Source organism: Archocentrus centrarchus, chromosome 23 (genome assembly GCF_007364275.1).
Source record: "Archocentrus centrarchus isolate MPI-CPG fArcCen1 chromosome 23, fArcCen1, whole genome shotgun sequence".
Lineage (NCBI taxonomy): Eukaryota > Metazoa > Chordata > Actinopteri > Cichliformes > Cichlidae > Archocentrus > Archocentrus centrarchus.
The window spans coordinates 2,152,765-2,179,193 of record NC_044368.1 but is presented as its reverse complement, the minus strand read 5'-3'; the positions used below and the strand labels follow the sequence as shown (position 1 = coordinate 2,179,193).

The following is a 26,429-nucleotide window of genomic DNA, read 5'->3' as shown; positions in this document are numbered from 1 at the left end:
TTGGGGGAAGTGTTTTCCTCACATAAAGAAAGAGAAACCCTCTTCCTGGTTTCAGAGTTAAGCGCGAGTCCTTCTGAGAAGCTAAAGCTCAGTGCAGGTGCTGCCATCATGATTTCTACTTCCTTGGTTTCTAAATGTTGTTTGGAGTCTGTAAGAAGTGGAGCATGCAGATAAACCCAGACTGAGGATACATGCATCTGAAATGATTTAATGACACGTGAGATCTGCAGACCTCAGCGGTCGGTACAGTAGAGAGAGTTAACAGCAAAGGGCTGATTTGTGTTTTTGGTTTAGTCTCTTTATAGTGAACTTCAGAATTTTCCTGGTAAGAGAAGAAAAATTAAGAAATGAGAGGAAAACAGACCAATTTTTTATACCACTTAAACTTCATAAATTTAAGAGGAGAAATGAACTTTACAAATTCAACACATTTTTCTGACATCAGCTGTAAATCTGCAGGCTCGCACACACTGTGGTGGGAGGAGCCTCAACTCAGTGTTTTTAAAGCTTCATACAGTTTATGTTGTAAATATGCAGAGCCGGCCTGAAGCATGCGCAGACTGAGCAGCTGCTCAGGACCCCCCACGCCGATCAGTGCATGGTGAGCTTAGGTTATGTTGTATGGAAACCATACTGGCAGCACTGAGATGGCTGGTTGGTAGTGGGTTTAAAGGGTGGTCAAATTCTGCTTAGGGTCTCATAACACCTTGGGCTGGCTCTGTAAATATGTAACAATCAATGTAACAAAATGATGATAAGAAGTGAAAGCAGAAATAAAAGCTCCGGCCCCCTCTGAAATCGTTCGTTCATCCTCTGATGATGGTGTATTTATTGGTGTCAGTGGGTGGATGGTGTTAAATGTAGATCCCTTCAGTCTTTGTTAGCAGACACGGCCATCAGCAGGATTTTGTGGGACGGAGACGGAGTGATCGAAGCGAGGCTGCGTCCATGAATGTACATTTCAAGGTTGCACTGCTCCAGAGCCGCTACGATAACAAAGGAAAACAATGATGTAGGCTGAGCTTCGTGAAATTTGAAGTGTAGCTCAAAAACATGTTTTCTTATGCAGGAAGTTTAGAAAAAATTTGGGTTTGATGATTGACACAGACAGCAGAGGAGGGCGGAGCTTCTACCACCGTTTAACACAGATTTTCCACGGTTTACCCACCCCGGCTTTCCTTTGTATCCTGAGCCGGTGCACCAGGTCACTCCTGCTGATCGGCTTTAAAATTATTTCGGCTCTTTTCAGCGCTGAGTGGCAGCCATATCTTTGCATCAGGTCCGCCGCGTCCCGCCTCTTTGCTCCTTCCAGCCGAGCTGCAGAGACGGCTGAGAAACCTTGATCGTGTCCTCCTGCTTCAGGAACCTCTTGAGCTTCTTGAACTCATCACGTGTCAGTTCCTCCAGAGCATTCAGAAGATCTACTTCAGGATTTCCCATCGCGTTTCCCTGCATGATAAAATGTTCCCCATCAACCAGACCAAAGTATTTCAAACCATGTAGCTACAAAAAGGAAACATGTAGAGCTGTGAATCATCCGTAATTTAATTTTCAGGCCAGCTAACTTAGAAGAAATTAAAAGATTCCTATGACTGCTCTTACTTATGATTAAGTGTCAGGTTATCAGAAGGTCGTTATTGGAAATTCAGACTAATGGAAATAAGGTGCTGGATCTGCAGACATACAGATTTGGTAACAAACGAGTTTTACTTTAAAACAAGGCCATTAAAGATCCTTACAAACGCTTTTTTAAACACTGTTAGTAAAAGAGTTTAAGCTTTAAAATTGCATCATTTATTTTGACAGTAAAACAACATTTTTGACTTTACGGGCTGTAAAAGAACATTAGACTGTCTTTAAGTTTATAACAGCACCATCAACACACTGCTCAACAAACTTAAAGGAGCACTTTAAGGGATTTGTGTGAACCTCGTGTCTCTATAACACAACTATAACAGCAATATAAGCAGACAGTGGGCTGAGGAGCAGGACGGAGGCTCTGTGAGAACATAACAGGAAGATCAGGAACGAAGGCCAACAAAGTCTGCTGGAAAAAATTCCAGCTTCCGAGCTCTTCAATCCTAGCTGGATAAATAGATGGATGCACTGAACAGTGAATTTTCCTGTATTCATTTTACTCTTTCTTAAAGTGCTTTTAAACTAGTGTTGGGCCAGTGTGAACATTTCTGTTGTATTGGATAACTGCGAGAACTGAAACCACATCCTGTCCCAGTGTCATGATCCTGGGCCTTATGCCGAGCATTTTGTGTTTTCCTTCTCATGATTTGGTGTTGTGGTGTTTCTTAGTTTATTCATTTAGTGTCTCAGTTGTTTTGTGGTCCTTAATTGTTAGTTATTCATAGTGTTCCCTTTGTGGTAGCCCTGTGTTTGTTTTGTTCCTTTTCATGTCTCTGGTCTTCTGTGTATTGTGGTGTGGTTTACTTCCTGTGTAGTGTCAAGTCTGCATTTCTGTCTTCGCCTAGTTGCTTCCTGTTTTATTTTGTCAGTTCTTGTCCCTTGTGCTATGTGTTTAGTTTTACTTCCCCTTCTCGTTTGTGTAATTAGTTTCAGCTGTGCCCTCACCTGTCGCCCATTCCCTAATTACCTTGTGTATTTATAGTCTCAGTCTTTTGTCGGATTGTTGTTGTTCTGCGGCTGTGTCTGCTCGCTAGCTCCCTGTTTCCAGGATATTTCTAGTTTATTCCCAGTTTAGGTTATCTCATCTGTTTGCCTCATCTTTTGGTTTCTGTTGCCACTGCACTCTTACTTTAATAAAAATCCGCCTCTCTTCACCCTTACCTGCCGTCTCCTGCGTCCTGCTATTGGGTCCTCACCTCCATATGCAGCCATACAGCCCGGTCACGCAGCGTGACAACCAGCAAAGAAACAGGCTGGAAACAGAAACTGTCACAACAGATGAAGCAGAAAAGTTATTCAAATACTGCCGTTAACGACTCGTGTAATAACAATCAGTCAACAAGATCGTTATTGCAGGAAAAAGTGTATTAATGTGTTATAAAGACTCACCCACAGTAGGTGAGACCACAGAGTTCTTCAGATGTAGAAAAACCAAACCTGCATTTAGATGATTTAACTTTACTGAATAATCCTCGCTGGGTGCAAAGTTAGAACAGTTAAGCCCCCCCAGCAGTGCTGCTTCTGTCAGCTAAGACCAGGAGACTGAGGCTACAGTTCAAACTGGACAGTAAAGAGTGAGGAAACGTCACCTTAATGTCTGCTGCAACATTCAGATGGTGGGGGTCAGAATTTGGTGTAGATGGTGTGAAAGCATGGATCCATCCTGCCCTGTATCAGTGGCTCAGGCTAATGGTGGTGTGATTGTGTGTGTGCGGGGGGGGGGGGGGGGGGGGGGGGGGGGGGTTCTTGGCACACTTTGGGCCCCTTAGTACCAGCTGAGCATCATTTAAACACCACAACCTACCTGAGTAAAGTAGACATGAAGGCAAAAGGGGTTGGTACCAGCAAGGTGTACCTAATAAAGTGACTGGTGAGTGTGTATACTATAATACAGATTTATACAATGTCACATTCTGTATGTAAGTAAAACAGCAGCTGTTAGAAGTTTCTGAGCAGATTTTGTTGCTCGTTGAGGTTTGCTGGTATTTATTCATGCACAGCTCTCTGAAGGTCTCCTCAAAGCGTCCGTCAGGTTCAGGTTTGGAACACCATCATTTTTCATGTTAGAATCAGTGACTGTAAGGAGTCCCCTCCAATTAAGAGGAGTTAGCAAAATGTCAAAAAAGTAACTTAAAGGGCCAAACTGTCTGATATTTTTGACATCAAATCACAGACTGGATGCAGGGGGCGGGGCCAGATGCGGCCTGCAGGCCAGGAGTTTGAGACCACTGCTGTAGAGTCTCAGGTGGAGCTCTTGGGTTTTTTGCAGGGGTGAATGTGCTGGGACGTGCAGTCCTGGGAAGATGGTGGCCTGAATGCTCCAAACCTGCAAACTGACAAAACTTGTGCTTTCACAGAGGTGCTGACGCTGCTGAGGATCAGTTAATCAAGTGTATGTGATCAGCAGCACCTGGCTGCCTCCTACCATTGGTAACCATCAGAACTTCAGACATTTCAATTCAATTTTATTTTATTGATACAGCACCAAATCACAGCAACAGTCACTTTAGGGCAAATTCACATTTTCCGGCTCTCTTAAAAAAAAAAAAAACTCCTTTCATTTGGTCAGTTAGATGTTCTGACAGGGCTGAGGCTGTAAGAAGGTCCTGAACAGACTCATGGGGATGTTTAACAAGTGTACAAACATACAGAAAACCAAAATCATGAATGAGGAGGTTTTTTTTTATTTATTATTTAAGGCTAAAAATAATAATAAAAAAAAAATCAATATAATAATTTTAAATTATTTGTGGCTACAGTTGCTTATACAGAGAAATGTGAGCAACTGTTTGGAAAGCTCATTTTTAAAGTTTGTGGTCGGCAAATCATTTCCAGCCCATTCAAACAATTATTATTATTGAAGAAGATATTCCTGCTGCACATTAAAACATCTGAAGTCGACCCAAACCAGGTCCCCAAAAATCCACCTTCAAAACAGGTGAAAAACTGGGGAAAGTGTGAACTCAGTAACGGTGGAAAGCAAAAATCAGCCACTTAACAGTCATTAAAATGCATTCAGAGTACACATATCAATGATGCTCTCTCCTACACCTGCTGACACCTGTAACTATTTTAAGAGGAACTAGCAACATTTGGTGGGAAACCTATGATACTACAACCAGACGCCCATCCTGCCTCTCCAGCCTCAGGAGTGTCAAAGTATTGAGTTCATGGGCCACACACATTCATCAAGCTGGACGGACCCTAAAAATGACTGTGTAACTTATATTACCGTACTTCCCAAACATATCATTTGGTTAAAGTGTCTCCTCCTATTACGTGCCTTGCTTCAGTGTGCGGTGGCTACAGGCTCTGTTTGTCTGAAGGCTGTAAAACTGATGATGACTCAGGTGCAATAAACAGTTCAAACAGCTACGGCACAGACATAATGCTAATCCTGCTACACGACACAGGGTCAGTGAGGAGTTGCTAAAGTTCTGGCCTCTTTTTCTGCTATTTTCACACTTTGAAAAAGACCCAGTGGGCCAGACGGGACCCTCTGTGGGGCCATAAGTGAACTGTTTAAGGGCAGGGTAGAGTTTGGTTGGATTTCAGCTACATGTTAAACGAGCATAGATTCAGAATGGAGGTGGTCTCATGACTGATCTGTTTCATGTATTTGGACCTTCTGGCTGTGGCCCAGGAGCTACAACAGGTCATCTGCTAGTCAGAAGGTCGGTGGCTCAGTTCCCAGCTGCTTCCAACTGCATGCCAAAGTACCCTTGAGCAAGATACTGAAGTCCAACTTTCTCTCCTGATGTGTTCACTGGAGTGTGAACGTTAGATGGAAAGTGCTTGTATGAATGTGTGAATGAGGCATGTCGTATAAAGCACTACATACCAGTATTTTACCCGACATGAAGGTAACTAAAGGGATCAGTGGTAACCTGGTGGATGTAAAGAGACTTTATTTACTCTAGCTGATGACTATGATCGGTCTAACATGGCTGAATCTATAATGAGTGGACGGTTGGTCAGAGATGGTAGCTGACAGGACAGATGATCAGTGGGGTGGAATTTTGGCCTTTATGATAAGTCCCGGGGCTGATGAAGGGGTAGAGTTTCTCTGAGAAGGAGCAGTCAGTGTAGCAGTGAATGAGTTCTGCAGACTCAGCGTTATAAAAGGACACCGAACGCTTCTCATAATCCACGAACACGCCCACTTTCCTTGGCTGGATTTTCACACTGAGATGGATAGCCGAGGCCCTGTACATCCCTCCCTTCCTTAAACATATGGCCCAGAAGCCGTTCTCAGGCTTTACGTTGACATTTTCCTTCCTGTTGATCGACTCTTTAGCGACTCCTAAATCCCAGGAAGTCTTCCCCTCAACCTGAACCTCGTAATAAAAGCTTCTTGAAGAGAAGCTCTGCTTTCCCAGAGCGTTGAGAGTAACAAATCTTTCTGGGTTTTTTGGAAGATTTTGTTCTCTGTCACCACAGTGAACTTGTTTCCTGTCATTAGACAGGATGAGATTGGGATGTGCTGTATCTGGATCCAGAGTCACATCCACTGCAAACTGCTGGACCCTGTTCAGCTCTGCCTTAATGAGAAACATCTCCATGTCTTTGCTGAGTTTTTCCTTCAGCTCATTCACAGTGGTTATCATGTTTTCGTTGTATGATGGCTGAGGCAAACCGACTTCTGTCAGGGTCTCGTCTGTGGACAAGAGGCTTGGGAGGAAGTCATTTTGGTCTTTAGTGAGACAGAGCTGCTCCACCTCAGCGCTTCTCTTGGTCAGCTCAGAGATTTCCTGCTCCAGCTTCTGGACTAATCCTTCAGCCTGCTCCTGTGCCATTTTCTGCTTTTCCTCAATCTGTCCGAGGAGTTTATCCAGACAGCTCTGCACAGAGACCACCAGAGCTCCAAAGACCCTCAGACTGTCTGCAGTCTGTCGCTTTGCAGACTTCCTGCTGAGCTCTGCTGAGCATCTGATTTCACAGATCTTCATCTGTCTCTCCTTGATCATCAGATCAATGTTTGCTTTTGTCTCACTCAGTTTGGCCTTCCTCCTCTCATCATCACATGGGAGGTCTGCAGAGTTCTTCAGGTCTAAAAGGCAAAGCAGGAAACAGGAAGCATTGAGAAAGGATTATTCTTGATCTGTGTTAAATGTAGTTATTCATGAAATTGATGCAAACCTTTATCTTTCAGATCATCATACTTTTACCTTCCTTTAAGTTCTTTCTTGGACTTGGGTAGTTGTTTGTCAGATCCTGGACCAGATCATTCCGGCTGATCTTCTCCAAGATCTCTGTGGTTAGTTGAAGAGCTCTAGGGTAGCCGTGTTTTTGCACCATCAGATCGATCGTGTCCGGCCTGTCTGCCCCTTCCAGCTGGGCCTCTGAGATGGCTAGAAAACTGGTACACTCGTGTCCCTGCTTCAGGAACCACTTAAAGTTCTTGAACTGGTCATTTGTCAAGTTCCCAAGTGTTTGCCAAAGAGCTTCTTTAGGAGTTGTCATCGTGGCTTCCTGGATAAACCAGAAAGATCCAAAATTAATATTTACTGCGGTATAAGCCACTACAGAGTGAAATGAATGGATGCTAGAGGGCCATGCAGAGGTGAAGACAGGAGAACGCTTCTTAACTAAAGCCTTCACCATCAGGGGGCAGCGTTTGATACCTCTTAATTCCTGTCCCTGTTTCCTGAAAAGGTTTTCTGCCTTTTCCCAGATTATCTCTGTAAATAAGAACATGCTCTGATTACATAAAGGCACCATTTAGAGGTACAAACTGGGATTAAATAAAAGTAGAGTCCAGGCCAGCACTCGGTCAGGTTCAATCTTTTCCACACAGTTCGAGGATGTTTGGACAAAGTCGTAGCTGCTGTTTCTTCAGGTTCATTTGTAAACTGTGAAACTGCCACATTTTGAAAAATACATCATGGTCTGAGAGTACACTGGTGTGGTTTTGTGTTCTGTTTTAGCAGTCTTACCTTTGTCCTGTGAACCCCCCCCTTCCTGTTTATCTGTGGTTGCAGTCAGCTTTTCAGTTTTGCTCATGAAGCTCTAACAGAGCAACAGGACCCTGAAGCATCTGCACGGCTGCTGTAACGAGAGCTGCTCGAGCTCTCTAAAGGAAAGGTGCCTCCGTGCTTCCTTTATTACCTCCTTTGGGAGAGGAGACAGGAGATGATTCCTCATGAAAGGAAACATTAAAGAAAACCATCAGCATAACTGACTGTACTTTGGATTTCATCCCATAACCTGCTGATATGTTTTGAACCTTCAATAATGAACATTATGCTGCAGGAATGAAATCTGCTTCATGGATTTGTCTGCTTTCATAATTAAAATATTAAAAAAATTGAAATATTCACTCAATATATAACAGAGTAATAAAATTTCAGATATAATCATCCTCAGTCTGTGATCCAGGGGAAACGTCTCAGCATGAATCAGTTAAATGAGCAAAAAAAAAAACTTTCCCCAAAATCGAAGAAAAACATCCGCGCTGGCCGCTCGGAGTCAGACGAGTCCCGGCACGTTGAGAATTCAGAGGTTTTCCTCTCAGTGCTCCCATAAATGAACTCGAGCGTAAAATATTTCACTCTGTGGACATCTGTAACGTGAACGTCTCCTCACCTCTTTCAGCTCGTCCAGAGAGAAAGTCACCGCGGCCTTCTTTTCCTGCTCCTCACACCTATAACGTCACCTTCACCTCGCCAGCCTAGAAAACGTCAGTATGACATCACAGCGATGGAGGATCTCCAGCACAGACGTGTCCAGGCAGAGCAGGAGCACAACAGTTCCACAGGAGAACGTGTCGGCCACGTGGGGATCAGAGGGTCCACTTCCAGGGACCGCTGCTAAATCAGCAGATATTTGATGAAATAAGGAAACGAAAGAAGACTAAAAAAAGGAAATGTTTCATTCCAGAATGCAGTTGATTAGAAAACCCAAATTATCTCCAACTAAGCTTCAGAAAACAGATGGAAGTTTAGAAAGGGGAGGAGGTTGGGGTGGATGGGGGGGGGTCAGCTTTTTCTAAAAAAAAAATAAAACTAGAAGCACTCAGAGGGTCACTGACGCTGTAATACGTGTATCTTAATGCTGTGAAATAATCTTGCATCGTTCCCAGACGCTGGGATCATCTGAGCAGTAAACGATAAAAAAATGACCGTCGCCTCACTATGTTGTTTGATAGAACATGTCACTATGTTACACTCTAATTTTTTTCAGGCCTTGTGTTTCGGAGTTAGAAGCTAAATTATTAAAATCCCCCTATCCCGCAATAGTGAAGAATCCTTTAAAAAGTTCCTGGATCCAGATCGTGATCCGGATCACCGCCAAAATTTAATCACTTCTTCCTCTTATCATTTCCAACCACTCCACAAAATTTCATCGAAATCCGTTCATAACTTTAGGAGTAATCACGAGATAAATAAACATTATGAAATGAAAGTGAAGCGATATTACAAACAAACAAACAAACAAACAAAAAACCCTGAAAAGATGAATCCGGTTTGTGTTTCTGTGAAGGCGAGCGCGTCAGTGACGCTGTGAGCTGAGCAGACAGCGAACATGCAGACTCACCGGTCTGAAACGTTTAGGTCTCCGTCTGTGGCTCCGGCCGGTTGTCTCCGTGTGTCTGTCAGCACAGGCGGGAAGAGGCTGTAAAGCCGGGAGGGTGCGGTTAGAGGGGTGCACTCAGGCTGCTGTAGTTTCATACCGCTGCCAGTAGATGGCGACAAAGAGCCACATTTCACTGCGTGGCCCTTTCAGACCCTCCGTGAAGTTAACACACGTTTGTGTGATGATGCCATGATCCACAAGAACTAAACACCGACTGCTTCACTTAAAGGAAACGTTTGGTTTGGCCTCACAAGCTCTTTGTTAGTATTTCCCTTTTAACTGATTATGTGTTTGAGGGAATTCCTTATTCCACAGCAAGGAAACAACTTTTTCCTATATTTATCATTTTAATATATATAGTAAAATAATTGGATAAGATTAACTGTAAATTACATTTGGAGAAGCCATCGTCAGTAGTAATAATAATGCGGCCCTTTCACACCTTAGGTGTGATTTTTCACACCTATGTGATAAAAAAGCCTTGCGCGTGCATGTGAGGTGCGCGTGCGCGTGCGTGTGTCCGTGCGTGTTTGCGCTGACGTGTGATAATGACGTATACGGTATCCGTTCAAATCAGCTGATCTCATTGTCTCTCCTTACAAGGGGGCTTTTTCCCAGACGGACATCAAAGAGGTTCAAACTCACAAGACAGTGGCTAAATAAAAATACAAAGGTAAATAATCTAATATCCGAGCCCACCTGTGGTGCATAAAGCACACAACACAGTGCCTAAATTAAAATACTATGGCTAAATAATAGCCGTATATCCTCCTCAACAGTAGGGCTGTTCATTTACATACAGAACGGAGGATGACCCAGTCTACAGATCATAGGGTTATGACGTGTGTCTCCACCTAGTGGGGTGTGTCTTAAGTTATAGGGTGTGTATATAAGATCGTATGTACCTCACTTCTTCAATTGACCACCGGCATATACAGCTTCGGAGAGAATTTGCGACAGCTAGCGATCAACCAACCACCCATCTAAACCGTCATGACGTCCTTCAACCCACTTGCCGGAGTGAATCCGTCTGACCCTTTTTTTTTTTTTTTTTATTAGCCTGTCATGTCTGGCATCTTTCACAATCGGAATGATGATCCGAATGCACTGATGTACCAAACATATTTGCTTTGACAAGAACAGCTCTATATGTTTCCTATAGGCTCTTCTTGTTAATGTTTGCAATTTTATTTTTATTTATTTATCTTTTTATTTAGTTATTCATGCCAAGTCTGACAGGCAGCAAGGAAGGGGCAAGAACAAGAGGTGGGGGGGAGAAAAGGGGGGGGGGGGGGAGAAAAGGAAGAAAGGAGATAGAAAAAAAATAAAAAAAATAAAAATAAAAAAAAATAAAAGGGGTTGATATACTCACACACACACACACACACACACACCCATATGCACCTACATATACACACACACACAAACACACACACACAAGTTTATTGTTTGTAGTAATGTGTGTGTATGCGCCTTTGTCATGCAATGTATTCGATAATGAGGGCGAGAAACTGCAACCATGCCCCCCGCGATCCAGAGGCAGATAGGGAAGGACCCAGGGGCCCCAGGCCATCCACAGCACAGGAGCTCAGAAGACTTGGGGCCACACATCCCGATGGCAACCGCGTACACTCCCCAGAAGAGGAAGGAGGGAGGCTACAGACGGAACCCCCACAATCCAGGGGCTAGAGTCCAGAGAGCCAGAGACGACGGGCAGCCCACCCCCCCCGGCAGGCCGGCACCCCCAGCACGAGCCAGGCATGCGGCCCCCGAGGCCCCAAGCGCCCGAGAGCAGCCCGACACCCGGCAGAGCCCCCCCACGCGCCAAAGAGGCCCAAGCCACCCCCAGGTCACGGCCGCCAAGGGAGCAGGCCAAAAACCATGCCGAGACATCCGGCCACACATCCCGGGACCCACGGGCACCCACACCCCAGGGGCGGCAGTGACGACCAGTGGGGAGCAGCGTGGAGCGGTAGGGAGGGGTAACTCCCACCCTCCGTGTCCCACCGGTGCCAAGGCTTGGCAAGCCACCAACCCAGGCCCAGCTGTCCACACACACACACTCTCACAAGCACGCACGTACACACACACACACACGTACCAGTCATTCCCTCATGTACACACACGCACATACACACGCACGCACATTCGCATGCACCAGTCACACACTCATGCATACGCACATGTAACATACATGGACACCTAATGTGGGAGAGCGGGTACCAGCGTCTGACCCTTTTGGAATCAGGACCGACTTCGGAGGTACGTCATCAGATGCGCAGATTGATGGGCGTCCTCGCAAAAAGAAGCATGATGAAGAGGTTGAATTTAAAACAGATTACCAGGGTGTGAACGGGTACGTGTATTCAGCTAAATATAGGGACGGTAAGGTGGTGCTGTGTGTGAATTGTGGGGATGACGAGATTTGGGGCATTGGTGGTTCACACCATATGTCTATTAAAAACTGGAGACTTTTTCGCACCGTGGTCGGGCCTGACCTGGACCAGACAGGCTTCCCCGACATGCTGTATGCATCCCAGTGGTATTCACCAACAGGGCCTGAGTTGTACAGAGTGGAGGCTGATCGTTACAACCGACCCACCGAGGAGTTTATTTTTTTGAGTGTTTGTGAAGACAGGGAGAGGGTTATTGCATCCAGAGGAGTCGAGAGCTGGAGATTAAACCCGTATCCTACCACAAAAGCTGAGCGCATGAGTTGGTTTAAGGACTTGTTTTTTATCCAGTGGGCAGATTGGAGAGCTGTGCAGCGAATGTTTAAGGAAGTCGATGCGTTTATCAAGAGAGACAAGCTCAACAAGGGTTATGAGAACGTTAGAAAATGAGCTGGTTTTAATCCAAGTCTGCATTTTTACTAGAAAACTTTGTTTAAACTTTGTTTGTTTAAAACCCCAGAGAGCTGCTGGAGATCTATGGGGAGAGGGGAGGGGGGGGGGGGGGGGGGGGTCACTGGTGATCTGTTCATACTAAAAGCTTCATGAGTTTGGGTTCAGAGAGAAGTCCTGAAACAAAAACCAGCTTTTTGGTAACACAAAGGTGAAAAAGGCAGAACAGATAATCCAACAACGAGTGGAGGAATCCTGGAGGTCCGACCTCTGCAGAGTTAATCAGGGTCGAGGACGCAGGTGGGCTGATTGGGAAACTGGGAACAGGTGAGGAGGGTGTGAAAGGCTGGAGAGCAGCAGGGAGACGAGGACACTGAGAGGACAGAAAGGAAACAAAAGGTAACATGAATGACTGACCTGCCATCTGCTGGTTTATGCTGAGATATCTGCAGCCTGGAGCTTTGTGTGCTCGGGGATAAAGGAAGCAGGAAGAACAAACAAACAGATGTTTATTGGTTTGTTTTCTTGGTGTGCCGTTTTCTCGATGTGGCGACTGAAACCTGCTTTTCCTACTTAGATAAATTGACCTCAGGAAGCTTTTGAAGAGCTCTATCTTTACTCAGAGAATCGGGGTAAGCGGCTGTATTTTACCCTGAAGTCAGCTCATGGGGAAATGAAAGGTTGAGGAACCTGAAGTGCTGCACTTTCAGCAGCATTGTTACACAGCTGCTGCCTTCCTCCCCCTCCAAAAACCACAACTGTAATGTATGTCCGTCTTTCTATGGTGGCACAAACATTTACAGTAAACCCCGCGAATCATCTGCAGACGTGACGTAAGACGACGGGTTGGACCGCGACACCGGAGCAGCTGTCGGTGTCTGTGGTGACTTTAACAGCGATAGCTCCTGTTAGAGGCTCTTTGGAAAAACCAGAAGCCAAAATGAAACTTTATTTTTTTATCTTCTGAAAGTTTTCAGGCTGAGAATTGATAGGAATACAAAAACAACCAATCAGAGTCAGACCAGCGTCTCAGCGAGTTAAAGATGACCTGAACTCTGGTTAAAACACTCTGGAGGTAAAATCCTAACTTATCAGAGATCTGTTAATCTTCACTGTATTTGCTTACAGTAAACTTGGAAAAAATGAGGAGCATGGAAAGAGGAAAAGATGAAAAAAAGAAAAGGAAAAAAAAGGGCAAAGAGGGAGGAGGAGGAAGAGGAGGAAGAGGGTGGAGGTTAGGAAAGCCTGGAGCGACGCTCCCTGAATGGGAGGAACCAGTAGAGCAGGCTGGTCTGTTTACTGGCCTGAGGGAAACTGTGTGTGTTTGTGTGTGTGTGCTCAGTCTGTAGGAAGCTCGTGTCTTCTGTGGCGGTCGCTCGGCAGGAGTAAAGGAAAAAGCCATGGCTGTTAACAAGTGCGTCAAATACCTGCTCTTCTTCTTCAACCTTCTTTTCTGGGTGAGTATGAAGGACAAAGGTCCTTATTTAGAGTGAGAGTGCTGAGCGTTTCCACGCTGCAGGTGATGAATCAGGCAGGTGTGAACAGGTGTCTCATCTCAGTCTTCTTTGAGTTTGTTTCCTGACAGTTTGATTCGGTTTGTGGTTGAAGTGCAGAGTTCATCCTATTGATCAGTGATCAGCTTAGTTTTGCTTTTATTTCCACCTTATTTATTTATGTTTTTGACTTTATTTCTGTTACATCTGTTACCCCACCCCCCCGGACACACACACACACACACACACACACACACACGCGCGCCTCAGTCTCTTTTGCCGCCGTGTCGTGTGAGTAGAACAGGTTGTATCGGCTTTCAGGTGTTTCTTCTTCCACAAACAAGCACTTGTTGAGTTTCTGGGCGTGGCCGGGCCTCGGCCTCGTATCTGCGGCTGCCATCGCTGTGACGTGATGTAAGTGATGTACAGGCTGGATCTAAATATCTCTGAAAAGCATTTTTGTGTTGGTCTTTGGGGTTTCCCTGGATTCAGCTCAGGAGTCGCTGTTTGCATGTTTTCATTGATTTTTATCCCACTTGGCTTCACATGGAGGTTGGCTGCTGGAAGGAGCCCCCCCCCTCCCCCCGAGTCATTTTTGGTTATTGCTCAACACCAACCTGGTGGTGCCATAGAAACACATTATCTTAGTTGTGGAAGGTGGAGGAATGAGACGTTTATCAGCTCTGCAGGTGAGGTGTTTGCCGACCTGCACCTGCTGCAAAGTTATTATAACTTTATTTGTTATAAAGGCATTTTTCTCTGACTCAGAGTGTTTGTGCAAGGCTGAGCTGAAGAGATAAATGAAGCCTTTTTGGCTCACGATGCTGAAAGGTGAAATCTTCATCGTGTCTTACTCTTATTTCACTCATGAATGTGAACCAGTCCTCTGCGGCCAATCACGAGTCGTTGGTCAGTGATGATCGTGCTTTTTGAGACGCTGAGATTTATAAACGCTTTCATTCAGTGTGGCTGAGCCCATGAACTCAGCAAAGTGTTTCCACAGGTCACAAAGCTGCTTCCCCACAGAGTCCACAGGGCCGAGGTCTCTTTGCACCCACAGCTATCGCCATCTAGTGGCCTCAGGTAGAATGCAGGCTGAAGCTCAGTGGCTTCAGTTTTGACCTCCCAGAAGCTCCGCCCATGTTTTTTAAAAACAGCTGTCATGATGATGTCATTCATCACTGACATGAAGCTTAAATAGGAAACAATAATAAATTAAATCTGTTTTCTTTGTGGGTTTTTGTCAGCAGATGATGGTTTGAAATCGGTGGATTTTTAAGGCACAATGTTTTCATTTTAGATTCAAGTGCAATAAGATGACGAACCCTGTTAACATGTGAGTGAGCCAGGTATGAAGTTATTCCTGCCCCTGGTTCCCCTGAACAGTCAGAGACGGCACACCTTTAGCGTGCGTGGGTGTGTGTGCGTGCGTGAGAGACATGACGTCAGTAACATTAGAGTAAAAGTCTGCGGCTGTGTCTGTTTTTCTGCACTTTGTCAGCTTATTTAAGCACATTAGCTCATATTTATAGAGAATCCCACATTTGCATGTATAAACATAGTTGTATCCAGTTGCAGAAAAGTTTAATCAACAGAGGAGGTGTGTGTGTGTGTGTGTGTGTGTATATATGAGGTGTGTGTTTAATATATATATCTAGCACGTACGTGGGACTTTGGTGGTCATGCAGTCATTTATTTCACAGAGCAGGTGAGGTTAACGTGGTTGTGGATAAAATCATGAATTTATTGCTAAAGAAATGTTCCCTAAAAAAAGCATCAATATCACACCTAATATAATTAAGCATCGTTGATTTTGGTGCCCCCTCCATCCTGGTTCAAGTACTGGTGGTCCCCATTTGGTCTGTACCTGGATCAGAGTGATCCTGTCCAGGACCGTTTTTATGTGGATCAGACCTCTGGAGCCCCTGAGCCCAGCTGGTACCCCTGTGATCACGCTGGGGGGTGTTCTCTCATTGCTGTCCGCGTTCATGAAAGGGGAACCTGACCGTCCCCTGAGGACTGCTTTTAAAACGCTTTCTTCTCGGGCTCAGTTCAGGTTGCAGCTCTGCTGAAGCTCAGCTCAGGTTTCGAAGCGTCAGAGACTTCCGGCTCGGAGAAGCCATCGTCTTTACATCCCGGCTGCAGATGTCAGAAATGATCGGAGCGTGTCCGGTTTGAAAGCATCCTCCTGCAGCCTGCTGTGGTTATTTCAGGCTTTCTCTCGTGTTCCCAGAAATGATGTCGATCGATCTTAACTTGACTGCAGCCACTCAGCCGACATGATGCATTTACCTACTGATGATAATGGGGTGGGTGGGGCAGGCCTCTTATTCACTGTGGGCTTTCATACTGTGACTCTGCGGTGAGAAACGCCAAGCAAAGAGCCCACTCTCACCACTCTCACCCGCCTCGTTCTCTGAGGAAATTTTAAGGTCTGTCTATAAAGCACTCAGCCACAGACTGAGCCATCAGGAAGCATCACAGCAGAGCACACCGTGATGCCTCAAAGGTCACACTTTTGCTTTAAGTAGCAGAGCAGTGCTTTGCAAACGCCCCAAAAATGTCGGGAGAAGAAAACAGGAAGTGAGATGATGATGAACGTCTTCCGTGAGCGTCCTGGGCCAACGAGCGTGGGGAGGACACGCAGACTGACCGTGTTTGACGCCAGCGCTCAAACACGAACCACTGAGCCGCCTGCTGCTCTGCTGGTTACAGGAGCCTGGTTCTTGGTGACATTCACTTTGCACTTTATTGCATTTTATTAATGTTTTTATTTCTAGAACGTTATAACAATGCAGCTGTGAACTCTAATAAAAACTTATGATGATGATTAACCTGGTACCTGGTACCATAACACCCCCCTCTACAGAGGACAGGTGTTATGGTACCTGGTACCATAACACCTCCCTCTACAGAGGACAGGTGTTACGGTACCAGGTACCATAACACCTCCCTCTACAGAGGACAGGTGTTACGGTACCTGGTACCATAACACCTGTCCTCTGTAGAGGGAGGACCGCTCATGATTCACAGAATTAATAAAACAGCCAAATTAGACACAAAACTCAGAATCAAATTAAGGAGCCGGCGTGTCGCTCTGGCATTTTAAAAATGTTCCCACAATAATTAAATTATGTCGGTGTGGGATGGCTCACGCTAACCTTAGGTTTATTACCTTCAGGCTTGAAGGCCCTGAGTCGGAGCGCTCAGAGGGAGAAGCTGTTGAGTTTCAGTGGTTACGTGATGTTACACAGCTCAGTGGTTACTACGAAGCTGCATTTTTGTGTGCTTGTTGTGAAATGACAGCACTGATTCACTGCTGCCTGAGAGTCACTGCTGAGGAATGAACCGCCTCCAGCTCTGCTCCTCACCGTCAGGAACAGCACACATGAAACACGACGCACTTTAACAGCTTTAAAGTAAGGAGGAAGTTACCAGGACTGATGTAGATACACTGTAACTGATGATTATTTAAGTCTTAAAAGTGGACAAAAAATGAAATCAAATGTTTTGTAGTTTTACACTTTTGTCCTTATTAAGAATTTTAAGCGCCGGTCTGTGACGATACTCGACAAGTACGAACCTGTACTGATTTTGAGCGAACTTGAGCCAGTACTTGGGCTGAGACTGATGACGTTTCACAAGTATGCATACTGAGGAACGGCCAGCGTCTTTTAATTTGAAATTTGACCGGATTCTCTTTGCTCTTCCTGTCTTTGGTCTTTTTTTTTTTTTTTTTTTTTTTTTTTTTAAATTATTTTAATTAAGTTTCACAAAAGTAAGTATACAATGAATAGTATACAAGAACATAACAACCCCTGGCTTACCTGGCTCATTTGTATGTTATCTACATTAAACAAAAAGGTTATAAGTGGAATTATTTAACGTTTTGATAGCCTTCTTGTTTGTTGAGTCAGCAAGCAATTTAAAATAATACTCCATATCCTTTCTGAGTACTGCAAAACAAGGGGTTTTCTTGCTAAATTTACTTTTATGAATAAAGAATTTAGCTAAAAATAAAATCAAATTTATTAAAGAATAGCATTTACCTTCTTTCTTGGTATACTTATGAAAACCAGACAACATTTTCCCAGTGTAAAACAAAATCTTTGAGGAGATAATCAATGAAAAATCTGCTGAGGTCTCCCCAAAACTGTTTGATCTGCGAACAATGCCAAAATAAATGAACCACTGTTTCTGGATGGGAGTTACAAAAAGAACAGTTTGTATTGATGTCTTTCTTGAATTTTTGCATATAATGGTTGGCAGGGTAGCATTTATGTAAAATTTTATGATACCTCCTTAACTTTGTTTGTAATTAAAAATTTATGAGGGAGCATCCAAACTTTTTCCCAATCAATGTTATTGGCGAGGCGACTCCAATATGCAATTATATAAGGGATGGTAACAATATCTTTTTGGAATAAAGCACGTATTTCTTTATTCTTTTTCTTTTGGGGTTGTGATGAAAAGCAGATTTTCCCTTCTGGACAGTCAGTTATACAGAGGAGAGATCCCTGTGCAGCCAAAGGTGTCGGTCTGTTCCTAAACAACATTAAAGCGCCTGAAGGAATGGCATTGATGACAGAGAAGAATTCCTCAGGAGTCACAGGAAAGTTATGTCTGGATAGAAATTCAGTGTAACAGAGCAGTGATCCCTCCTCATTAATTAACTGACTCACCAACCAAATCTCATTCTGAAACCAAGATTCAAGAAAAAGCCATTTGTTTTTGGAAATAATGTCTCTATTATTCCATATAATATAACAATGTGGTGAGAAATTATGCTTATAAACCAGAGTCCAGGCCAGGAGAACCTGTTTGTGGAATACAGACAGTTTGGCAGGGAGTTTATCTACATTATAGTTACACCTTAGAAGGAAGTGCAGGCCACAAAAACGGGAAAAAATGTAGTGGGGAATAAAGTTTTTTTTATGAAGTTTCTAGCCCAATTAATTTTAAATGTGTTATTCATGGTGGTAAAGTCCAAAAAATTAAGTCCTCCGGATTCATATCTATTCATTACAACACTTTTTCGTATATAATGTGTACGATTCCTCCATAAAAAGTTGAAAATCATTTGATCAATAGTTTTACTGATTTTACCATCTAATGGCTGCGTGAGAAAGTCCCTCTGCTTTAGTTAATAACACTCTGCCCCATAAAGATAAATCTCTCTGTAACCACTGATTAAGTTTCTTTTGAGTTCTCTGAATGATTGGAGTGAAGTTTAAGGAAGATCTTAATTTTTGATTCTTGGTGATCACAAGTCCTTCCTGTCTTTGGTCACCTGCCTCCTCATCTGCAGCTTGATGATGTGCCCATCAAAAATGGACCCAGTGGCATTTTTACATTTTATTATGTTTTGAAAACGGGTCTCTGACAAATGAGACACTGAGCCTCAATGGGACTACCTGTATAAATAAAGGTTGAATAAAAACTATTTTGAACATATAATGTTCATCATATAATGTTCATCCAGCCAAAGGAGCGACGAGCTCCTGCAGCGAGGCATGTCTGTCCAGTTTCTTCATCCCCTAACCTTCATCTGGGATCCTAGTTCATCCTTGTTGGGTCTTTCTGACCTCCGTCATGTCAGAGTAACGGTGAATAATTAACAGGCACGCTCTGATGTCATGTTGGCTTTGAATGACGTGATTGTTCGTGCTGTGAAACTGTAAAAAGGAAAAAACTGTTGCAATAACTCGTGAAATGAAGTGTTTGCAGCTGTTGGGATGCTTGTGCATCCCTGTGGGTCTCTAACCTGTCTGAGGTGGCAGGCAGCTGGGAGGTTATGGGGTGGATGTCGTGTGCGGGCCTGGGGTGAATTCCTAACTTTGGAGCTTTTGTGAAAACGGCTTCAGCTCGAAGCCTTCAGGCGGGTGTGTCGGAGCCGATGACCTCTGTGATCGTCATGCTGCTCTGCAGGTTTTTCTTTGTGCAGCTTCTCCACAGAGGTCTGAGGCCCTGTAACCGTCGCCAACGCCTCCAAAAGAAAACAGCAGGTTTGTTTGGGTGTGTTTTTGCTGCACTCACAAAGCAGCTGAAACACTCCCACAAAGACCGGTTCCCACTGCTCCGTGCCTGTTTCTAGAACCAGAAGCAAATGTTTGACAGGAGCTGGGACACACGTCCGGTTCCTGTGACCTTTGACACTCTTTGTTGCGTGACGGCAGATGTCTCAATAAGCGCAGACTCTAAGGATGGAATTTTTCCTCGGGCAGTATCACCGTCAGCAGACGTGAGCGAAACCCAGGAAGCGAAACCTCGGGTCCAAAGAGCTAAAGCAAAAGATTTGTGTTGAGGCCGAGCAGCTCATTTATTAATACTGACTTGTTTCTGTGTTTGAATGAACCATTAAAAATGATCCCAGTGAATCCTTAACCTTCAGGTGATCCAGCGGGATCCTTTATGATCCCTGCTCTGTATTTATGTGCTGCTTTCTAATCATAAAAATCTGCTGCCGGTTGGTGTTTTACAGGAGTGATTGCTGTGGGGAAAATGATGGAAAACTGTACAGGAAAAGGGGGGGTCAGAGTTCACCCGGCCGCTCTCGCTCTGGGTCACAGTCGCTGCTGACTGCAGCTCATTCCCAGCTGCGTGTTGAGTTTCTTGGAGTGAGTTTCTCTGACGGCTTCCTGCAGCTCCTCCGTCTGCAGCAAAGGGAGAGGAGCTGGAATCTCAGCGTGGGCTGAAACTGAAGCCACTGCACAATCAGTGTGTGTGTGTGTGTGTGGTTACACTGGTTTCATGTGTAAGGGTGTGTGTGTGCTGCAGCGTTGATCAGGGTGCGGTGCCGTTTCATATTTGTGTGCAGAGGTCATGACCTTTCTTTGTGTTTGTGCGGCTGTGTGTGTCCTTCATCTGTAGATGTTGGAACACTGACAGGTTATTAAACTGAAACTAAAATTAAAGCATGAACAGATTTTTTAGACTGCTGATAAAATGCTGAAAGTTTTTCTCAGTGTTGAACAAATCTGTTCAGTTTGAACTTTTAATCTTATCGTTGTGAAGCCTGAAATTATTAATATTCTGTACTTGAAAATAACTCAAACTATTAAAGTTTGTGCACCTAAAAGTGGATTTCAAACCTGAATTTAACTGTAAATAAACGTATAGGAATAAATGTGTCTGTTCAGATGTTTTTAGGCTGAACAGACGGTGAAGTGGCTGCGCTCAGATCTGTGGGCTGTGCCTGGCTGTCCTCATGTCAGGATTCAGACTGAGACTCAGTGAATGTGGAAAATAACCTGATCCCCAAACAGCTGATGGATATTTGATAACTCATGGAAGGTGGCTGAACCATCAAATGTATGTTTACAAATGTATATTTATATCATTATATATATTTATATCATTAGCAGTCATCAGGCAACTTCTGAATGCAATTGGTTGCACTCAGAGAAAAGGGGGCTCAATACTTTTGCACAGCGCACTTTTCAGTTTATTTGTAAAAAAATGTTTTGGATCATGTATAATTTTCTTTCCACTTCACAGTTGTAACCACTTTGTGTTGGTCTTTCACATTAAATTCCAGTGAAATATATTTGTGGTTGTAATGTAACAAAATATGGAAAAGTTCAAGGGGTATGAATACTTTTGCAAGCCACTGTATATGTGATGGCTTCATTAGGTATTATGGTATGGATGTATGTGTTTACTGTCACAGCTCCATCCATCCATTCTCTTCCACTTATCCTTTTCAGGGTCACGGGGGGGCTGAAGCCTATTCCAGCTGACATAGGGCGAGGGGCAGGGCACACCTGTGCAGGTCACCAGCCTGTCAGCCTGATTAAAAAAAATTTTTGTCTTATAATTTAATTAAATTTCTTTGAAGATGTTTCGATCTTGTTCAGTGGACTGGATGGAAATGAAGGACAGTTATTGTAATTTTCCTTTTGACCTGATGGTGGCAGTACTGTTGCACCGAACCCTGAACTGTCACCACCGCCTGATGGTGCAGCACCTGAGCCTCGGGGGGGGGGGGGGGGTGCAGAGCAGCTTTGACTCTGATTATTGGAGGACTTTGGTAAAAGCTCTGCAGGATCAGAGCGTGAGAATGAGACCACAACACAAACATCTCCTGCTCACTGGAATATCACCTGTGAATACAAACGCACATTTTATTCCCATTGGTGATGGTCTACTTCAGAGATGACTTCATACATAGTGAAATACTAAACACCTTTTTTTTTCTTCCTGACACAAAGCGCCGCTCTGAGGGCTCCGTCCTCCAGTGAGCGTGACTCTGCTCGTTAGAGGTCACGACCTCCCGCTCGTTAATGTGCTGCTGCAGGGTTTCACCACCAGATGTCGCTAGATTCTCAGTAAAGTTTGCACATTAATTGAATCTCCATCTTTTTCTCCCTCCAGCTGAGTGGTTGCCTCATCCTGGGTGTCTCCATCTACCTGAAAGTCAGCAAGAATGCAAACCAGGTAAGTCAGAGGCAGACGGTCTTTCAGGAGCCTGCAGTTCACAAGTGCGTGCTCTGTTTACGCTGTTCCAAGAACAGTTCCTGGAGCTTCGAGCAGGTGATGGTGCAGAATAGCAGTGTGACAAAGCGGGCCTCTGTAATGGATTCCAGATGTGCAGAGATGAAGTGTGGAGCTCACACACGAGAATAACTCTTTACCGTGTTTACATCAGCTGTCTCAGGCTCCAGGGAGACGCTCTGGATTCTAATAAACGACCTGCTCCTGTGACCCCGCCTCCAAAGAGCTGCTTTCAGAAACCAAAGCCAATCTCAAACTTCATGTACCTGTTGTGTATTTTCCCATCTGTCAGTAAAATATTCAGTGCTGTGAATCTTTCTGAAATGTGTGGAATTATCCCACTTTCTAAACTATTGTGGGCCCTCCATCCCACCACCATCAAGGTTATTCCACATCTCTGGAATAACATCTGCCTCTGTCCACAGATCACCAACGAGGCGTTACCCGGCATCGACTTGATGATCGCCATAGGTGTGATCATCATGGTTCTCGGCTTCCTGGGCTGCTGTGGAGCCATCAGAGAGAACCGCTGCATGCTGCTGCTGGTGGGAAATGTTTTTATATGACTGGCACAAATATCTGAAGGGTTAAAGGTCAGAGAATGATGAGCTTTTTGGTAAGACGTGAGCTTAACTGCACAGAATACATCAGCACTGATGTATTAACTCTTACTAGATGGTTACCTGCAGTTCAGGTGTATTGTGGGTAATTTGAGCAGCCGGTTTGTGAAAGGTAAAAAAAACAAAACAAACCCTGCCGTGTTAAACTGTTACATCACCCAGAGCAGCTGCTGTTTCTCAGTCTTCAGACTGTGGAGCAAATATTTAGGAGGATAAACTGTGAGTGTTCGTGTCCACAAACGACATAACTGCTCATATCTGTGTTCCCCGCAGTTCTTCATCTTCCTTCTCCTCATCTTCATCCTCCTGGTGGCAGCAGGCATCGCGGGAGCTGTGAGCCAGAACAAGGTAACGTGGAGCCCTGTCGTCACTGCGGCTGCGTTATCGGCCTTTTTCCTTCAGTCAGGATCTAACTTCATGCTTCTGTGTGCAGATGAATGAATGGGTGGACCAGCGTCTGCAGAACCTGACCGCAACCTTCAAACAAGATCAAACGCTGAGAGAAGACATACAGAAACTGCAGAAAGAGGTGACACACACACACACACACACACACACACACACACACACACACAGTTGTTCTCTACTGGGGGATCGTATCTATTATGGCTCACATTTACTCTAACATTTAACCGAACATGGAAAACCGACTGCTTGGAAAAGCAGGCCGGGATCAGCAGCTACACAGATTTTAGCCTCTTTAACATTTTAAACAGTGAACTGAAGATGAAAATTTTAATTCAGTGCTAATCTCAAGGTTTTTTTTTTTTTTTTTTTTTTACCCAGTGTTGTCCATTCCTGGTGCAAAATCCCAAACGATTCCCTTTTTATATAACATGAATGTAAAGGATTTTACGGCCAGGATGAAGCTACAAAAAGGTGAAAAATGAGCTCAAATCAGCTTCCTGACCCGGGGAGTCTGTACGGGGTCGCCTGCAGCAGGTCACTGCTGACAGCGCTCCTGTTTAGTTTTTAAAGCTGCACGTCTCCCCCTGCTGAAAACTTAACTACTGTCTCAGGACACTTAGTAATTCTTGACTTTAAACTATTATCGTATGAAACCCAGTGTGGAGAAGAGAAGCCTAAAACTAACCAGGCAGTCTCTGTAACTGTTAACAAACGAGGTAAAATGAAGCATGGCCTCGTGGCTGACCTCCAGCCCTGCAGCCTCCTGTTGCAGATGTTTTAGGGCCTTAAATGGAGTTTCATCTCTTGGCTGCCAATATCGCACTGGGCACAACACACAATGAAGAAACACAAATGTGATAATTAAAAGTTTTGTGACTAAATAAGTGGCTGGAGGCATTTAAGATGGCTTCACAGCTGTTTGGTTTCAGCTCATGTCACTCAGACATTTCTTTGTGTGGCACCAGTTATTTCTGGAAGTGCATAGAACGGGATGAACAGGAATGAAGGGTCTACTGGGATAATCCGATTCTTTGGAAGTAGAGTAACACAGTATTCCCATTTTCCTCCCAGCTCAAGTGCTGTGGCCTCCTGAACGGAAAGTCAGACTGGGCCCCAGAGCCCATCCCCACTTCCTGTCGCTGCAATGTCACCGCCACCAACACTAACGAGTGTGGCTCGGACGGCAACTACTCCACGGTAAGAACGATGTGACTGCTGAACACGGGATTGTGCAGGAATCACATCCACACTCTGGGACAGGGTTAATGATGATGCTGCGCTCTCACCCTGCAGCCCTGCGCCACCCAAGTCATCAACCTGATGAAGGCCAACATGAAGATAGTGCTGGGAATCGCCTTCGCCATCGCCGTCCTGCTGGTGAGCGCACACACCTACGCACATCACTTCAGAGTTACATTCACTTATTAGAAATTTTTCTTCTTATTCAAAATGAACAGGAAAAAAAATCACTGATTTCTGTTTTTAAAACTTTATTTATTTAAAGTTTTAACGAGTCATTTCTTTCCTTGCAGATTTTCGGCATGGTGTTCTCCATGATGCTCTACTGCCAGATTGGCAGGAAGGACGGCGCCACCGCCAACGCCTGAGGCTTCATTGTCGTGTAACCACCACATAACCTCATCCTGCGCTCACACTATGAAGGAGCACACTGTGACATTATGGCTACAATTAAAGCCCGGTATACACAAACGTATGGAGTCCCAATAGTTATTAAAATACATGCTTCATATAATCTATATTTTATGGAAACGATGTTCTGTTACCCAAACCGACCAGTTTATGCCCCGAAGGAAGAAGAGAAGCAAACAGTTTTAAAGGTAACTAATAAACACAAAGTAAATAATTAAATTAATTAATTAGAATTTCCCAAACCTTAAACGCTGATTCGACATACGGAAGTCTATTGATGCCAAACAGTCAGGTGGTTTCGTGAAATAAAAATGAGATTCTCAGAATATTCACATAATCATGTAAAGGTGAATTTTTGCTTGCAGGTCACAACTTTTTTTTTTTTGCTTGCTTTGTAAATAAACATAGGTTATACTGAGGATGCGTTAAACTGCAGTTTTCTTCTATTATTTTTAAATGTAATTCAGTAGTTTGGATCTTTAGTGATTTGTAATATTTCTGGTAGTGACTTCCATACAGGCCTGTCTCAGTGTCTGCTGCCATTTTTATTTCCTTGTTTGAAAATTATTGCAAATCCTCAGGAAGTTGAAGATGTAACAAATGTCACACTCCCTCATTGTTATCGTCATCATAAAAGTTTGTGGTTTATTGTTGAGCAAAACTTGATTTCTGTCTCTCGTCATGATCTTTAAAATCTGCCGCTGCGTGAAAAACGTTCAGGATGTTTTTGAGTGTCGCGCTGTTTCCAGCGTTTGTCGTCCCCTCCGGCAAAGCTTTAAAGAAACATCAATCATCATAAATGAAAATAAAATTGTAAAGTATCCCATAATTAGTAAGAAGATTTAAATTCAGACTCATACTGTAAGTTTTTCTCTTGTCTGTGTAAGAATGAACCTCCGTACTCTGCTGTATTCACTTTAATAAAACTGGAAACATTATTTATGAGTTGTGAATAGTCAAACACATTTCCAGCAAAGTAACAAAGTTTAGAACAAATTATTTATTATTATTATTATTATTATTATTATTGAATAGAAGGGAAACTGTCTCATGCTGCACTTCCAGGATCCGCTCAGTAATAAGGTCCTAAGTCACGTTCCTGCTGCAAAGGCTGTTTTATTCCAAACAATCAAAGTTTCATTATTACTGCATTAAAAAAAAACAAAAACATTAGTTTATACATTATATTTATTTCCACTTAAATCATTTTTATTTGGCACCAAACTTTGTGTGACTTTCCTGAATTTACAGATAAATTTTTAAATGTTTTGGAAATTAAAACGAACCTTTTAATCCATTTAGTGGAAAAATTAGAGACAAACACTTTCTGCTGCCTGTGACGGACACGCTGCTGTTCGGCTGAAGGGAAGCACCTCCTGCAGCACTCGCTGCCTCCATTATCCTCCCAGAGAAATTACTTTATTATGGGAATAAAACAACAATAATCTGCACAGCAAAAAGTGATATTTAAAAGGTCCTCGTGTTTTATGAATGTCACTGGATCTCATTTTCCCCTCATTGAACATAAATGTTCCAAATGTGCACAAAAAAGGTAAAAATCTTTATTTTTTAGTTTTATGGTAGTTTAGAGTTATTTTTTTTTTTTTCACACGTTTAAGCATTACGGAACATTTTACTGTCACAGGAAGTGACCCGTATCCGCTCATATTTCCCTCCTCGCTGACCGTCAGTTAATCCGTCAGTGAGCT

At 43.8% G+C, this 26,429-nt stretch overlaps 2 protein-coding genes across 6 annotated transcripts; one reads left to right on the top strand and one right to left on the bottom strand.

Moving 5' to 3' along the window:
• Positions 1 to 4,145: 4,145 nt before the first annotated feature.
• LOC115773516 (pyrin-like) lies at positions 4,146 to 9,230 on the bottom strand. Of its 5 annotated transcripts, none has more exons than XM_030720303.1 (6): positions 9,175 to 9,218; positions 8,224 to 8,447; positions 7,575 to 7,777; positions 7,263 to 7,319; positions 6,807 to 7,110; positions 4,146 to 6,688 (listed from the first exon to the last, which is right to left on the bottom strand). In XM_030720303.1, exons 5-6 carry the CDS (start codon positions 7,099 to 7,101, stop codon positions 5,613 to 5,615), a joined length of 1,371 nt encoding a protein of 456 aa, XP_030576163.1. In that variant the 5' UTR covers positions 7,102 to 7,110; positions 7,263 to 7,319; positions 7,575 to 7,777; positions 8,224 to 8,447; positions 9,175 to 9,218; the 3' UTR covers positions 4,146 to 5,612. The 5 variants fall into 5 exon arrangements, with proteins under 5 accessions (XP_030576163.1, XP_030576164.1, XP_030576162.1 ...); XM_030720304.1 differs by having other exon boundaries at positions 7,575 to 7,749; XM_030720302.1 differs by having other exon boundaries at positions 7,575 to 8,444; positions 9,175 to 9,230.
• A 4,136-nt stretch (positions 9,231 to 13,366) lies between these two features.
• Positions 13,367 to 25,658, top strand: LOC115773739 (tetraspanin-8-like). Its single transcript, XM_030720635.1, has 8 exons — positions 13,367 to 13,513; positions 21,923 to 21,985; positions 22,468 to 22,587; positions 22,936 to 23,010; positions 23,096 to 23,191; positions 24,142 to 24,267; positions 24,364 to 24,447; positions 24,603 to 25,658. The coding sequence occupies exons 1-8, from the start codon at positions 13,457 to 13,459 to the stop codon at positions 24,675 to 24,677; spliced, it is 696 nt and encodes a 231-aa protein (XP_030576495.1). The 5' UTR covers positions 13,367 to 13,456; the 3' UTR covers positions 24,678 to 25,658.
• Positions 25,659 to 26,429: the final 771 nt, after the last annotated feature.